The sequence below is a fragment of the Pecten maximus genome, chromosome 11 (genome assembly GCF_902652985.1).
Source record: "Pecten maximus chromosome 11, xPecMax1.1, whole genome shotgun sequence".
NCBI classification, from domain to species: domain Eukaryota; kingdom Metazoa; phylum Mollusca; class Bivalvia; order Pectinida; family Pectinidae; genus Pecten; species Pecten maximus.
In genome coordinates, this window is record NC_047025.1 from 3,989,132 (window position 1) to 4,004,547 (window position 15,416).

The 15,416-nt window shown below is 34.8% G+C and overlaps 1 protein-coding gene across 1 annotated transcript in view; it reads right to left on the reverse strand.

Moving 5' to 3' along the window:
* Window positions 1-2,534: 2,534 nt before the first annotated feature.
* The window catches only part of LOC117337613 (ankyrin and armadillo repeat-containing protein-like), a 31,080-nt gene continuing 18,198 nt past the window's right edge, over window positions 2,535-15,416 (reverse strand). Inside the window, exons 3-7 of the mRNA XM_033898677.1 lie at window positions 14,528-14,772; window positions 13,575-13,731; window positions 7,453-7,600; window positions 6,787-6,906; window positions 2,535-5,662 (exon numbers count right to left, since the gene is read on the reverse strand). Of these exons, the coding sequence (XP_033754568.1) occupies window positions 5,365-5,662; window positions 6,787-6,906; window positions 7,453-7,600; window positions 13,575-13,731; window positions 14,528-14,772 (968 nt within the window). The 3' untranslated portion in view covers window positions 2,535-5,364. The remainder of the gene's footprint in view (window positions 5,663-6,786; window positions 6,907-7,452; window positions 7,601-13,574; window positions 13,732-14,527; window positions 14,773-15,416) is intronic.

Consider the following 15,416-nt stretch of genomic DNA (forward strand, 5'->3'; position numbering starts at 1 on the left):
TTATTTATCGACAGGTGTTCCTATCAGGATCCTTATTGTAAATGAAATTATCCTACCTAAATAAAAAATATTTAAAGATATGAAACAAAGAAAGGGGAGGTAACAAATTAGGACAAATGTGATATAGCGATCTACAAGAGCAATCCCAACATAACACAATTAGTGTGCTGGTAACACTAAGATGGAAACAGGATTGCTTGATGATGAAGAAAAACATAAATCATTGAATTGCTTAAACAAGAGGCCCATGGGGCCTGTATCGCTCACCTGGTTGGATTTGACCAAATGTCAAAATAATGTTCATGTTCAATTCCTTTTGTTTGTTAACCTCAAACAATGCTTTTTATGGTTATAGCGTGGGGATCCCAACTGCTTTAAAGAAATAATGAAGTCCAGACTCTCTGAGTTTACAACATGCATTTATAACTTTATGATTAGTAGTGATTTAAAGGAATTACCTCTATTTCCTATATGGGGCCCCGCCCCTTTTGCCCCTCGGGGGTCAGAGTCACCATTTATGCAAAATCTGTTCCCCTTCCCCCAGTGATGTTTTTGACCAAATTCGGTTCAAATCTTTTCATAATTTTATGACAAGTAGCGATTTAAAGATATTACCTCTGTTTCCCCATTGGGCCCCGCCCCTTTGGTCCTTTGGGGGTCAGAGTAACCATTTATGCAAAATCTGTTCCCCTTCACATAAGAATGTTTCTGACCAAATTGGGTTCAAATCCATTCATACCTTTATGACTAGTAGCGATTTGAAGGAATTACCTCTATTTCCCCATTAGGCCCCGCCCCTTTGGCCCCTTAGGGGTCAGAGTCACCATTTATGCAAAATCTGTTCCCCTTCCCCAAAGGATGTTTCTTACTAAATTGGGTTCAAATCCATTCATAACTTGATGACTAGTAGCGATTTAAAGGAATTACCTCTATTTCCCATATGGGGCCCCGCCCCTTTGGCCCCTTGGGGGTCAAAGTCATCATTTATGCAAAATCTGTTCCCCTTCCCCAAAGAATGCTTCTGACTAAATTGGGTTCAAATCCATTCATAACTTTATGACAAGTAGCAATTTGAAGGAATTACCTCTATTTCCCCATTAGGCCCCGCCCCTTTGGCCCCTTGGGGGTCAGAGTCACCATTTATGCAAAATCTATTCCCCATCCCCAAAGGATGTTTCTGACCAAATTGGGTTCAAATCCATTCATAACTTTATGACTAGTAGCGATTTAAAGGAATTGCCTCAATTTCCCCTATTGGGCCCCGCCCCTCAGGCCCCTTGGGGGTCAGAGTAACCATTTATGCAAAATCTGTTCCCCTTTCCTAAAGGATGTTTCTGACCAAATTGGGTTCAAATCCATTCATAACTTTATGACTAGTAGCGATTTGAAGGAATTACCTCTATTTCCCCATTAGGCCCCGCCCCTTTGGCCCCTTGGGGGTCAGAGTCACCATTTATGCAAAATCTGTTCCCCTTCCCCAAAGGATGTTTCTTACTAAATTGGGTTCAAATCCATTCATAACTTGATGACTAGTAGCGATTTAAAGGAATTACCTCTATTTCCCATATGGGGCCCCGCCCCTTTGGCCCCTTGGGGGTCAAAGTCACCATTTATGCAAAATCTGTTCCCCTTCCCCAAAGAATGCTTCTGACTAAATTGGGTTCAAATCCATTCATAACTTTATGACAAGTAGCAATTTGAAGGAATTACCTCTATTTCCCCATTAGGCCCCGCCCCTTTGGCCCCTTGGGGGTCAGAGTCACCATTTATGCAAAATCTATTCCCCATCCCCAAAGGATGTTTCTGACCAAATTGGGTTCAAATCCATTCATAACTTTATGACTAGTAGCGATTTAAAGGAATTACCTCTATTTCCCCATTAGGCCCCGCCCCTTTGGCCCCTTAGGGGTAAGAGTAACCATTTATGCAAAATCTGTTCCCCTTCCCCAAAGGATGTTTCTGACCAAATTGGGTTCAAATCCATTCATAACTTTATGACTAGTAGCGATTTAAAGGAATTGCCTCAATTTCCCATATTGGGCCCCGCCCCTCAGGCCCCTTGGGGGTCAGAGCCACCATTTATGCAAAATCTGATCCCCTTCTGCCAAGGATGTTTCTGACCAAATTTGGTCAAAATCCAATAAGAACTTTTTGACTAGTAGCGATTTGAAGCAAATGTTGACGGACGGACGACGGACGCCGGACGACGGACGCTGCACCATGGCATAAGCTCACCGGACCTTCGGTCCAGGTGAGCTAAAAATGGAGAGAAAAAAAGAAAAAAAAGTTTTTTTAAATCAAGCAGATTACAGTCCACTGTTAAATATCATGTGTCATAATATCATATTGATTTAATTTTGTTGGTAAGGATTCAATGTAGAATATAAAACGAAGAGGTAAAAATCATTGTTTAATGATCGGAGGTTAAAAATGATATTACTTAAGGTTATATGCTACCTTATTGTGACATTGGATTTCGTTTCTGTTACCGAAGAAATATATATATATATATTGAGAACAGAATCTGATTTTAGACAATATATTTAAGTTGTTGGTTCTGAAAATACTCCACTAGAAATGTACGAGTGTTGAGATATTTCAGATGCACAGAGTCATTTGGATTTATTTGGACGGATGAAAAAGTTGTAAAATTTGACCTTCTTGCCTACAGGGATGTATACCAATAGTAGGTCCCTGATGCAGCTATCCTCCAGTCAATGAGTTTTACCTCAAAAAAGCCTTGGTATAAAAAAACAGACATATTCATATAAATATATATTAAAATGAATGATAAAAAATTAAAAAAAAATAGAAAAATTCAACTAAAAGATACAAATCTAATATCAAAAGAAATTAAAAATGAAATTAAACATTATCAAATAAAAGTGCAAATATATTTAGCACTCACCGATTGTATCACAGATTTGGTTTTAAACATTAAAGTCAATCAGTAATGTCATCTATTTATAGACATACAGGTAAAATTATTATGATTAATATCGTCTATTTATAGATGCATCGGTAAAATTACCATAATTGACACTGTCTATTTATAGACATATAGGTAAATTAACCATAATTATCATTGTATTTACATCATAAATACAGGTAGAATCTATCATCTTTTATAATATGTACACTTAAAGGTAAGATTATGAAAAATGTCAAAATATACATATTTTCATGATATAATATTTTTAATGAAAGCTTATCATAACTATAGGGAATACAATGTCTTGATGCACAGTTGATGGTGTAAATTCAGTTGGGTTTTTTTTTCAAATTATCACTTGCAAAAAAAATGTATTTTGATTTGTTTTCTTGTCGGTAGCACTTTACTGAATATTCAATGCTTTTTGCAAAATTCATTAGCTATATGATCATATAAATTAAAAGAGAGAGAGAATAAATTAACGACTAGTAGCATGGACGTTAAAAGCCACAACCAGAATAGGATATATAAGTTTAAAAAAAACTAAGAATCTACCTTTCATAACTTAAACATTATCATTGACAAGAGAATTTTTCTTAAATATAATGCTACAGAAAAATTACTGATTTTTTACATGTTCCACTGTATAACAAAAAAAAACAAAAAAATTAATAGGATTTAATGCTGCAAGAATTTATGGTATAATTCTACTACTAGTAAATTTAAGAGAGGACCAACACATTTTCTATTTAATGTGTTACAATTTAAGTTAACGAATATCAAATATCCATGATCTTTAATGATGTCCTGGGGCTGAGCTGTTTCAGTCCAGGCCAAAATCAAGTCCTGTGTCAATTTTGATCATGCATGCATTTCATTACTTGAACATCAATCATTTTTTAATTAAATTAGCACTAAAAGTCATTGTTCAGAGATTTAAAATGAAATAAAAAATATTTTTACAATTTTAAAATTGTCCATCTAATTAAGTTGACAGTTTGGCACAGTCGTCATGGTGAACAAAAACAAGTGGTTTTAAATTTTTACAAACTGTCCAACAGCAAGTCATCATTAGGTATTACACTGTTTGAAATTTTATCAAAAAAAACAACTTAACAATCCTACTTACCATTTACACAGCATCATAAATTATTTATGGAACTACATATAGAAGAATGGATTGCCATTTTGTTTAAAATTTCTTAGATATGAAAAATGAAGATTTACATCTTTTTTTAACATACATGAACATTTGTATATGATTTAGTTTAAAATGATAAGCAGGCAGCTATTTTTCAAAAAAATCTATAATAAATGCCCTGTTTTTTACAGGTGAACCCTGTATCTCCAGACAACTACAAATGCAGTTATAAATGTTTAAAAAAAAAACACTAGAAGTTGTCTCCCTTTAAACAAATATTATTCAATGAATTTTATTGCATTTGTTTTCTGAAAGATGACCTTGCATTTCGATCATGATTTTTTTCCCCTTTAAATATCATTATAATTATTTCATTAAGTTGAATCTAAAGTCTGATATTTTCCCTTTCAATAACATTTTAATTATTTCATAAAGTTTAATCTAAATTAAAAGGTCTTTATTTTTTCTGATAAAAAGTCATTATTATACAAAACACTTGTACAGGACTTTGGCACAAATTCACAACTAACTGCCCATGATAATACATATATATGAACCTGTTGGTTTGGAGTTTGTATTATGCCAAGTCCCTGTGATACAAGATACTGGTAATTAACCTTTAGGGAATGAAGTAGCTTATACAATTTTCAACATGATCGACAACTCGTGTTTGGCAGACTCAGTGGATGTCTGCCTTCATTAGAGTAAATAATTCATTCAGGTGATTATTGTATACCGTAAAAAAGAAATACACAATGATAACAGCAGATTCAAATTATCATAGTAAATAAACATTTAAAATAAACAGATTGACGGAATGTCAAAAACAATAGTTTCGGCCAAAAAAATGAATGAAAATGATTTTTCCTGGCAGAAACTCTGGGATCATAGTAAATTCTTCCAATATGCCACAAATAGATGTATATTATATCATAATGACCTTGACTTCATAGAATAACCAGATATATACGGTTTAGACAGAACATTTTCTTAAATAGTCTTGTTTGTATTTTTAGGAGTAAATAAACCGATTAACTGATCATGTCTTTGGTGACTGTAAGTTAATTAATTTCATTGATATAATGCAACTTTGTATCTTATAAAACATTAACACCCAAAATATTGATTTTTCACACACCATAACAGTTAAATTTAACACCGTATCATTCACGAATTACTTTACATGGAAATGAAATTTCTGTGGATATCGCAATTTTTTTATTTTCGAGATCTAGATAAAGTTCTTGACTAAAGATACTCATGAAAATGTTCTCCTATAAAAAAAAGATTATTATTCAGCAGCCAGCACTTCCTGTTGCATAAGAGAGTTACTGGATTTCTGGGAGTCAAGAGATATCTGACTGGCACTAAGGTTGGTGTCGATTGGCTGTAGGGGCGTGTTGGACATTCGCGGCGTGGCTGCAGTGTTGGTCATTCTTGACGAGCGCCCTGTGACTCCTCCATCGTCGGCCATTAGGTTCGATAAACTTCTCGTATTGGCGTTTGATTCGTCCAGGCTGAGCATTGTGATTGGACGGTTCTCGTTGATGCCTTCAGGCTTGAATCCAATAAGGCTTGGTCTACCCTCACTGGAAAAATAACAAAATCGCATGAACATTTAAAACATAAGTTGACAGGTTGGCATTTTAATTTCTCTGTTAATCATAGCTGCAAACCACTCTTTTGTCAAATATAAATCAAACTAATTATGGCGGCGTTATAAGTATATAGATATAGATTTATATTTTTTTCTGCTGTGGGAATGAAATATTTGTACTGTTAAAAAAAAAGAAATATCAAATATTCTAACATACTTCACAGGGTTATCCGGCGGTTGCTAGTAAAAAGATAAATCGATCTCACACAGGGGTAAAGACAGCCAGCACGTGCTATATGTCGCTGATCACAATAACGTAACGTCATCATTTTACGCTTAGTAACCAAGTCGTAAATGATGACATCATAAATTTTTATGCACATTCCAAGGAGCATTGAAGATGGCGCAATGAAAAACTTTCATCAAATCTTACATTTGGTTGCAAGTATAAGCGTGTAAGAGTTCGGCTGGCCAACACTTGACAAGCCTCGTGCTGACTGGCCAAACTCTTACACTCGGGTTGAGATATTCCTGTCAACGGAACAGACCTATGTAAGATTCTATTATTCTGCTATAAGCCATATACATAAATAGTAACAAAAATCTTGTCCTTGGCACCCTGAAACACACAAGACTTGTTCAAGGGAGTCTGTCTAAAATTAGGCCCCTCGGACTCTCCCTGTGCTGACAATGATTTTCTATACATTTTGTAAATAGTAACAGTGACCTTGTCCTTGACATTGTCACCCTGGAACACACGAGACTCGTTCAAGGGAACCTGATTACAGATTAAGTCACTTACAGTGCTGACAATGATTTTCTATAAATAGTAGCAGTGACCTTGACCTTGGCATGAGCCTAATTGCATGTCAGGACTGTATTTTTTATTGGTGTTGAAATTTCTGAGATTTGTGTTAGTTTTAATTACTGTCTACCTTAATTAACACGTATACATGTATAATTATCTACCAGCTGTCCACAAATAAGCCCCATTCTTCAATTTTGCAGAACCATCAATTTAAATAAACTGGGTGTTTTTGAGGATAAATACGGCAGGAGAAAGTATTCAGACAAGGTCGATTATACCTTCACATGTCGAAATAATTGATGACTTACGGGATTGATGGAAGGCCGATTTTCTTGTAGTGTTTCCAACTCTCCAGGAAGGCAGGGCTTATCTTGCTCTGTTTTGTATAATACAGAAGGACCCGGATCAGGTAGGGACTGGAGCGACACCTACAGGGAAAATAAAACGTGAAACAAAGTTGATCAACAGCGATTCAAAATACGAAATGTGAAACAAAGTTTATTTACAGTGATTCAAAACACAAAATGTGAAACAAAGTTTATCTACAGTGATTCAAAACACAAAATGTGAAATAAATATCTACAGTGATTCAAAACACGAAATGTGAAACAAAGTTTATCAATAGCAAAACAAACAAAATGTGAAACAAAGTTCATCTACAGCGATTCAAAATACGAAATGTGAAACAAACTTTATCTAGTGATTCAAAATACGAAATGTGAAACAAAGTTTATCTACAGTGATTCAAAACACGAAATGTGAAACAAAGTTCATCTATAGCGATGCGAAATACAAAATGTGAAACATAATTCATCTACTATTATACTGCAACATGAAACAGAGTTCACCATTAGGATTATTGACACAAGTTGCATTTAAATCTGAATAATTTGGAATATCATTTACAGAACAGGATATTAATTTACCATCAATATTTAATTTATAGTCTGTCGATTATATACGAGAAGACTTACCTGTTAAGGAGTTGCCTCTCAGCTGAGTGGTTGTACGAGAGATAACCAAGCGCGATGGCGGCGTTACCCCGGACCTGCTCGGCCTTGTGCTGCAGAAGGCTACACAAATGTTCTACAGCATGGATGGACACCATAGCCGAGGGGACACCTACAACAAGTTTTAAAGATTGAGGATGGACAGGCTAGAATCTTGATATTGTTTGAGACCTGAAGAGGCAGTACAGGTTTAAGACTGATCTCCACACAATTCTACCATATCCCACCTCGCCCCAAAAATAATTTCAGTTCTTATAATGTCCACTGAACAAACTCTCCCCCCCCCCCCCCCCCCCCCCCAGCTACCCCTAGCGCCCCCTTGCCACCCCTCCTCAAAGTTACAATTGCTTAAGCAACTGAATACACAAGAATTGCTCAATCTGAAAACCATCCATTGCAGACAAACTTTGACCCCTTTTACATTTATACAAACAGTTCATGTAAAATCTGTCACGCCGACTCTACTTTATCACACTGTACTATCATCTCTCCAATGATACCCAGTTTCTTCCTGCATTTTATAAGAGACACCTATAGTAAGGTCTCAAGCAGATTTACACGATTTTCTTCTGTATCGACTGTTACATACCACGCCAGACCTGTACATTTCCTATTGGATGACCACGTGTCCCTGTCAATGATGTCTCCATAGACAACGCTAGTTCATATGGGCCAAGCATTGGGGGGATGTGTAGTATTTATCACTTTTTGTTGGAATTTTATAAATTTGTGGGAAATCTTATCTCCCAATTTATATGTTCACAAAAATTATAGAAAATATTTTTCAAAATTGATTTCAGTTTTAATAAAGGGCGTTTTTGATGATGTATATGTACACGTGAAATCCATGCTTAGAGCAGGAACTCATTTTAAAGTGATATAATTAATTTTTCTTTGTTTTCATGGTAAATACTCAAATCTGATTGGTCGAAAAATTCTTTTCATTCTTCTATGAAAGAAATTCCGAGAATGGCGCGAAAAATGTGACGTCACAATACGACAATTGACGTTGCGTATTGATTTGAGAAAAAGAATCTCATTTAAAACCAGTAAAATTGTACATAAAACATGTTTTAAATTAGAAAATCATTTTCAAAAATTAATCATAAGCGTTGATGTCAATTAATTTTTAGTTTCACATGGGTATGAAACAAATTTTGTTTGCAAACTTCTGTAAGAATCCGCTACGCGGATTCATACAGTTTGCAAACAAAATTTGTTTCATACCCCAATGAAACTAAAAAAAAATGACATCAATGCTTAAATATTTTTGGAAAACCACAAAACCTGAGTCTCATTTCAACATCTTAAAGTACAAATTCTGGATCAAAATTTAAGTTCATGCATTCCAACCTGAAGAATTCAACAATTCAATGTTCAAGCAGAAAATTATTCCTTTCTTTCCAAGTTTGCTCAAAATCAATATTCTTTTTTTACAAAATCAATACACAAATGAAGTTCTGGTGAGAGACTTACATAAATATTTATAAAATGATCCTAATTAAATCTGAGCTTTAGAATTAATCATCAAAATATATTCCACAAGTCCGGTATTAATGAGCAGTGCATTCATTACATATTCCGTTAAACTACGTTGGTATGTAATTTTCTTTAAATAATGCGTAAACCTGTATCGATTATTGACAATAGCATTGTAAAACTGACAAATCATCCTGAGAATACCTTCTATCAATATTTTTTTTTTTTTTTTCTGAATTAATGTATTTAAATTAGATTGATTCCTGATGGGATCCCATTATAGACCACATAGACACATCACTTAACAGGGAGAATTATTCCTCCATGACCTCGGAACGTAGTCTCTGTACATGTATTACTTTGGACTCGCATACATGAGTTAGTAATTGCGATCTGTTTCTAAAGCAAGCTTGAAAATAAAGCTAAAAAGTTCAATGAACTAAGAAAGTACACATTTTCTGTATATTGCTGCACTAAGAAATTTCAGTTCTTTTGAGTCCCTTTCTCAATGTTTTTTTTTTTTTTCAGGAAAGAAATTCTTCCTAATCTTCAAATCCTTTAAAAAACAAAATAGTATTTCATGGTTTTAATAATGATGTTGTCATGTTGTTGTTTTCATTGTATATACAGTGTATATGGATAAAACATATTTGTCAGATTAACCTGTCTAATCTGACACCCTGTGGCCTACAACATATTTGCCAGATTAACCTGTCTAATATGACACCCTGTGACCTACAACATATTTGTCAGATTAACCTGTCTAATCTGACACCCTGTGAGACAAAACATATATGTCAGATTAACCTGTCTAATCTGACCCCATAGGACACAACATATTTGTCAGATTAAACTGTCTAATCTGACACCTTGTTGCCTACAGCATATTTGTCTGAATAACCTGTCTAATCTGACACCCTGTATGACACAATATATATTGATCATATATATATTAACCTCTCTAATCTGACACCCTGTATGACAACATATTTGTCAGATTAACCTGTCTAATCTGACACCCTGTGGCCTACAACATATTTGTCAGATTAACCTGTCTAATCTGACACCCTGTGGGACACAACATATTGGTCAGAATAACCTGTCTAATCTGACACCCTGTGGAACACAACATATTTGTCTGATTACCTGTCTAATCTGACTCTCTATAAGAAACGAACAGCATAATTTCAATATGAGTACAGTTTTGTGGTACAGTAAAAACTTGTATAATCTGACACCCTGTACCTGTAGAAAACATCATATTGGTACATTAGGAAACAATAGGCATCAATAGAGTAGTATAGTGGAGTTCATACAGAAATAAACAGTAGATGATCGGAGCCTGTGAGAAGCAACCATATGGAGCCATGGGGTCTCTCATGATAAAGATTTAACTGTATCTTTACCACCATCCTCCAATACTGGACAGGTGCCAGGTATCGTCACTACAACTGAACACTCGTTACAGGTGAATTCTACCCGAGGGACCACTCTTCCTCTCAATGGCATTGATTTTCACACTCCTTACGTGAAACCATTATCTTCTTCCTCAGTTAATGAGGCAAACACACACAACAGTTATACTGTTCTCATCGTTACCGTTCTACATCTACCGCAGCCGATATGAATAAGTAGGTAAAATAACCGTGGATGAAAACGAGACATATATATGTGTTTATATTGATGCAGGAACATTCTCTCCAGGTTCTGAACGAAAACAATACTGTAAAAGTCAATAGGTCTTTGATTTATGATGTATTATTCAGAAACTTCAGGATGGTAATCAATATACATTGTGCAATATCAGAAGAATAACTCTATAAAGAGCTCATGGTTATATTTGTAATATGTGTGCTCAGTATTCTTGTATATACTCAAAAAATAATTCATGGAAAGGATCGGTAGTCGGAAGGCCACACATAAAACATTCATACATTGTAACATCAGACCAAAATTCGATCTATCCGAGGAAAATCTCTACAGGGGATGTTTGTACAGTGAAACATACAGACACACTTATGGCGTAAATAACCCACGCAAAACAACATGAGGCTAAATGATGGCGGTACGCAACCAATTTTTTTTTATATATACAAAGCACAAAACACTTGAGGTATTATCTGGGATTTCAGCCAAAAAAAAATGAGTAAAGTATTCTTGACAACAAAAATCTCTATAGGGGATGTATGTACAACCCACGCACAACAACATGAGGCTAAATGATGGCGGTACGCAACCATTTTTTTTGTTTGCATATACAAAGCACAAAACACTTAAGGTATTATCTAGGATTTCAGCAAAAAAAAAAGTATGACCATGGTTTTCAGGGATCATGCACTGTGTGTGTGTGTGGGAAGGGGGATGGGGGGGGGGGGGGGGGGGGAGTTTTTACCCATGTATTTTTCTGAAAATCTCCTTGAAATTCTCAGAATGTGATATAATATAGAAAAATCCCACCCAGTCACAATAAAAATAGAAAACAGATGCTTTATTTCATCGCAATTTTATATAGTAAGGCTTCTCAAAACACCAAGCACGTTTTACTAGTGTTGAGGGGGACCCCTAGCTGAGTAGCATTACAGCATTTTACTGAAAATTAGAAAAATGTCAACAGTGTTACATATTGAAGGTTTTCAAATGATTTAAAAAAAAATATATTAATGTTTTAAATATTTTATTCAAGAACTGATTATGTCCCATAAAAGAACAAAGGATTATTTGAAATTAAATTGAAAAATTTATTTTAATGTAATTATGAAATTTAAAGCAATAGCCAATCGGGATTAAAAATTAAGTCTGAAATTGAGATAATATACGGTTAATTTCCAATAGGAAATCCGGCCATGGGGCCCAATACAGGAACACTACCATATGTAAAATCCGTAAAACAGTTTAATGGTAGACTATATGTAAAATCCGTAAAACAGTTTAATGGTAGACTGAGCTTTTAGAATTGTTTATAAAAGACTACCTTGATATTTCTATATTCATCACACAGAAGTCCTACCTTAAATAGCAGTTGTAATTCAATTTCCTTACATACGGTAAATGCTTGTTTAAATACCCCACCTGTCACCAATTATAAATTGATAGTTAAATCTTTGTAGACCTGTTATACTTTTAAATGATAGTATTATAGAAATAAATCTCACTTTAAATTCTTTTGAGAAATGTTTACTGTCTGAAAGGGTTCATTTAAATATTCAAGTATAGGTATACTTAAAGATATCTTGATTTAAAGTCGGTCAAGATTTTTTACGTTTCAAATCTCATTTTGATCATTTTAAGAAGTCTTCATGAGCAGTTAATCATGTTCTTACTATACACATTCATTTTTCACAAAATTAAGGAATAGGGGCACATTGGAATTTGTAATTGGACAAAACAAGATATGGATTGAATTAGTAATTAACTTTTGCTCATTGATTTCTGATTTTTTTTAAATTTCAGAATCCCCCCCCCCCCCCCCCCCCCCCTACAAACTACACCACCACACAAGAAATGCCCTGAGCTAAATTATTTTAACACGATAACTATGTATTATCCCTAATAATAATCCCCTCACGATTGACCGACTTTAAGTATATTAACATCATAATACCTGCACCCTGGTCTTTGAGACGTAACGTGATCTCTGGTAGCCCTAATACTGGTAGTATCAGGCCATGCATGTTTAAAAGGATTTTAAAAGGATTACAGTACTTTTCAAAATCAGGTAGTTATACTGTACTGTACATGATACTTCAAAACTAACTTTCAAGTCAGAAATGCTGGAAGGACATTTTAATAAAGAGATCCCAGATAGATCTTGACGCCCACTATTGTATAAAGCTGACAGGTTCTACATACGTTGGTACCTCTTGGTATTTCCTGTTCATAATCATCTGTTAATTTTATTTGTATGTGGTATTAATTTCAAATATTAAAATTCTGGCTATGTAACCAGTGTGTTGTTGTTTTTACTGACCAGTATTGACGAAGTTGAAAGGCAACCCAAAGACAAACAACTCAACAGTTTAAACACTGTTAAAAACTTGAAAGAACAACACACAACACAACAAAAACCTTTTTTTTTTCTTTTTTTTTTTCAACTCGAATATAAAAGATCGATTTTGGGGGGGGTTAATTACAGACATCCCCCCTGATCCTAGATAATTTGCCAAAGTGGTGGTGGTGGTGGGGGGGGGGGGGGGGGGGGGGGGGGGGGGCTTATTTGCGGGAGGGGCGCTTATTTGCGGTAAAATACGGTATTCACACAATTAGGACTGAACTTTTCTTCTTATCTGCAGTAGCAAAATTGAACATCCAGAAATCTAAGAGACAGTTCTGTACGAATCTTATATACAACCAAAGAAACTGTGATAATAAAATTCAATAATCAAAATCCAAGATGGGCACAGACCATTTTGTTATTCAAATTAGTCTCAAAACAGATCAAGCACAGCGTTCTAAAAGGATTCATTGAAAACCTACATAATTATAAACTTTGACAAATACCCTAGCTAGCTTCCAATGATTCTCAAGAAATCGCAACAACAGACTTCAACATTCAAAATCCAAGATGTCTGCCTGGCGCCCATAAGCACACTATCGAGTGTCAATCTTACCTGCCCGGGTGTGTCCTAGACGTGCTACACAGTCTGTAGCCAGAGCCAAAGTCTCGTTAGACGTAGAATCCTGTAGCAGGTCAATGAGCAGTTTGATTCCGGCTGCTGAGGATAAAGCTTGCTCCTCATCAGGAATAATTTTAGACAAAACGACAACCTATCAACAGAAAACATGGATATCAATTTTTGACAGAAACACAACCTTATAAACATTGATGATAATTTTGACATAATGACAACCTAAAAAAATAGAGAATGTTGGTCTTATGTAACCTTTAAAAAACAAAAGGAAAAGGCTCAAAAAGTGTTTTAATATGTCTGTTGAAATTAGGAGAAGAAAAAATCAGTCCATTTTCTGATTTGTATTTGCTTGTAGCACAAATAATTTGAAAATACTGGCTACATATACATATATATATATTATTATAATCGTTTATCAGAGCCTGTTGCACATGATATAAGTATAGTAAGTGTAGTTTTAAAGCATTGTTTTTGCTTATGAAAACCGAAGAATTATCACAACTTTGAAATCATTTTTCGTTCTTACAGATTTTAACTTTACCTACTGTCAGTTTTTAGACAAATATTTTTATTTAAATTAATAAAAACATATCTAATTTTTTTATATACTTATACATTACCATCCTCAACTAAGCCCCCCTCCGGTAGTATAAAAGTAAATAAGCATAAATTTTTGGGAAAGGCTTACTTGTGCACCATTCTTAGCTTACCAATTAAAAAGTGATAATTCTGCAAAGAATAAAGGGGCTTATTTGAGGAAAGGAGCTTAATCGTAGATAAATACGGTAATATATACTAACATAGATAGGAAAGTCCAAGTGCAAATAAATTGTATTTTTGATCGAAGTCTAGATAGTATGAGGTTCTATGGGTTAATGAAATTGTCCCTATTATATTGTTCAGAGATTTCAATAAATGCTTCAAATATTTACCTGGAAAGCTGCATTGCACCTGAAGAATTCATCATCTGATTGTAAAAATGGCACAAAACAGTTGAAGCGTACGCCCCCCTGGTCGGCTATGCGTTTTTGTTGGTTGATATTGTTATATGCGAAGGCAGCCAAGGCCGATCCAGCCAGCAGCCGGACCTCCGGTATACTAGAGTACATCATCTTCACAATTCTTACATAGCTAAAGTCTATGTTCTGGTAGATATCATCAAGCGCCGCCTGGTTACCTGTAAAAATATAAACAAATAAATAAACATTATTGACTAGTCCAACCTGGCTATACCTGTATAAGCATCCAAAAAATCAATAATTAAGTAAATATTTTTTGTCAATGTTTACCTGTAAAATAATTGTCATTCATTTGAACAAATTTGATAGTGCCATATTCTTTCATTTAGCATGCTACTAGGAAAATATGATATATTGGCACTGGCTTATTTAGAAGAAGTTGTTTAAACATTTTTAGTACATTTGACCTGGAAAGTGGGTCAAGGTCATTCATTTGAACAATCTTGGCAGTCCTTAATCTAAGAGTGCAATTAAGTTACACTGGCCAATTACCATGACTATGGGTCATCTGATCATATTTTAATTTACTTTAAAAGATTTAAAACATACTTAATCTGTGACCTTGAAAAAAGGTCAATGTAACGGTTACTATATGCTAATATTACTGTGTAGAAGCAACACCAGTTCTAAAGGTTTAAGACCTTGACCTTGGCCTTGACCCAAAACCCCTTAAACTTGAACTTGATCTGTAGCTACTCATACTGAAGTTACATGTATGCAAATTTTCACCCACTTAATTTGAAGCATGGCTGAGAAAAGTGTGGAAAATGAGTGAATTGACAGACAGAGAGACAGACAGACA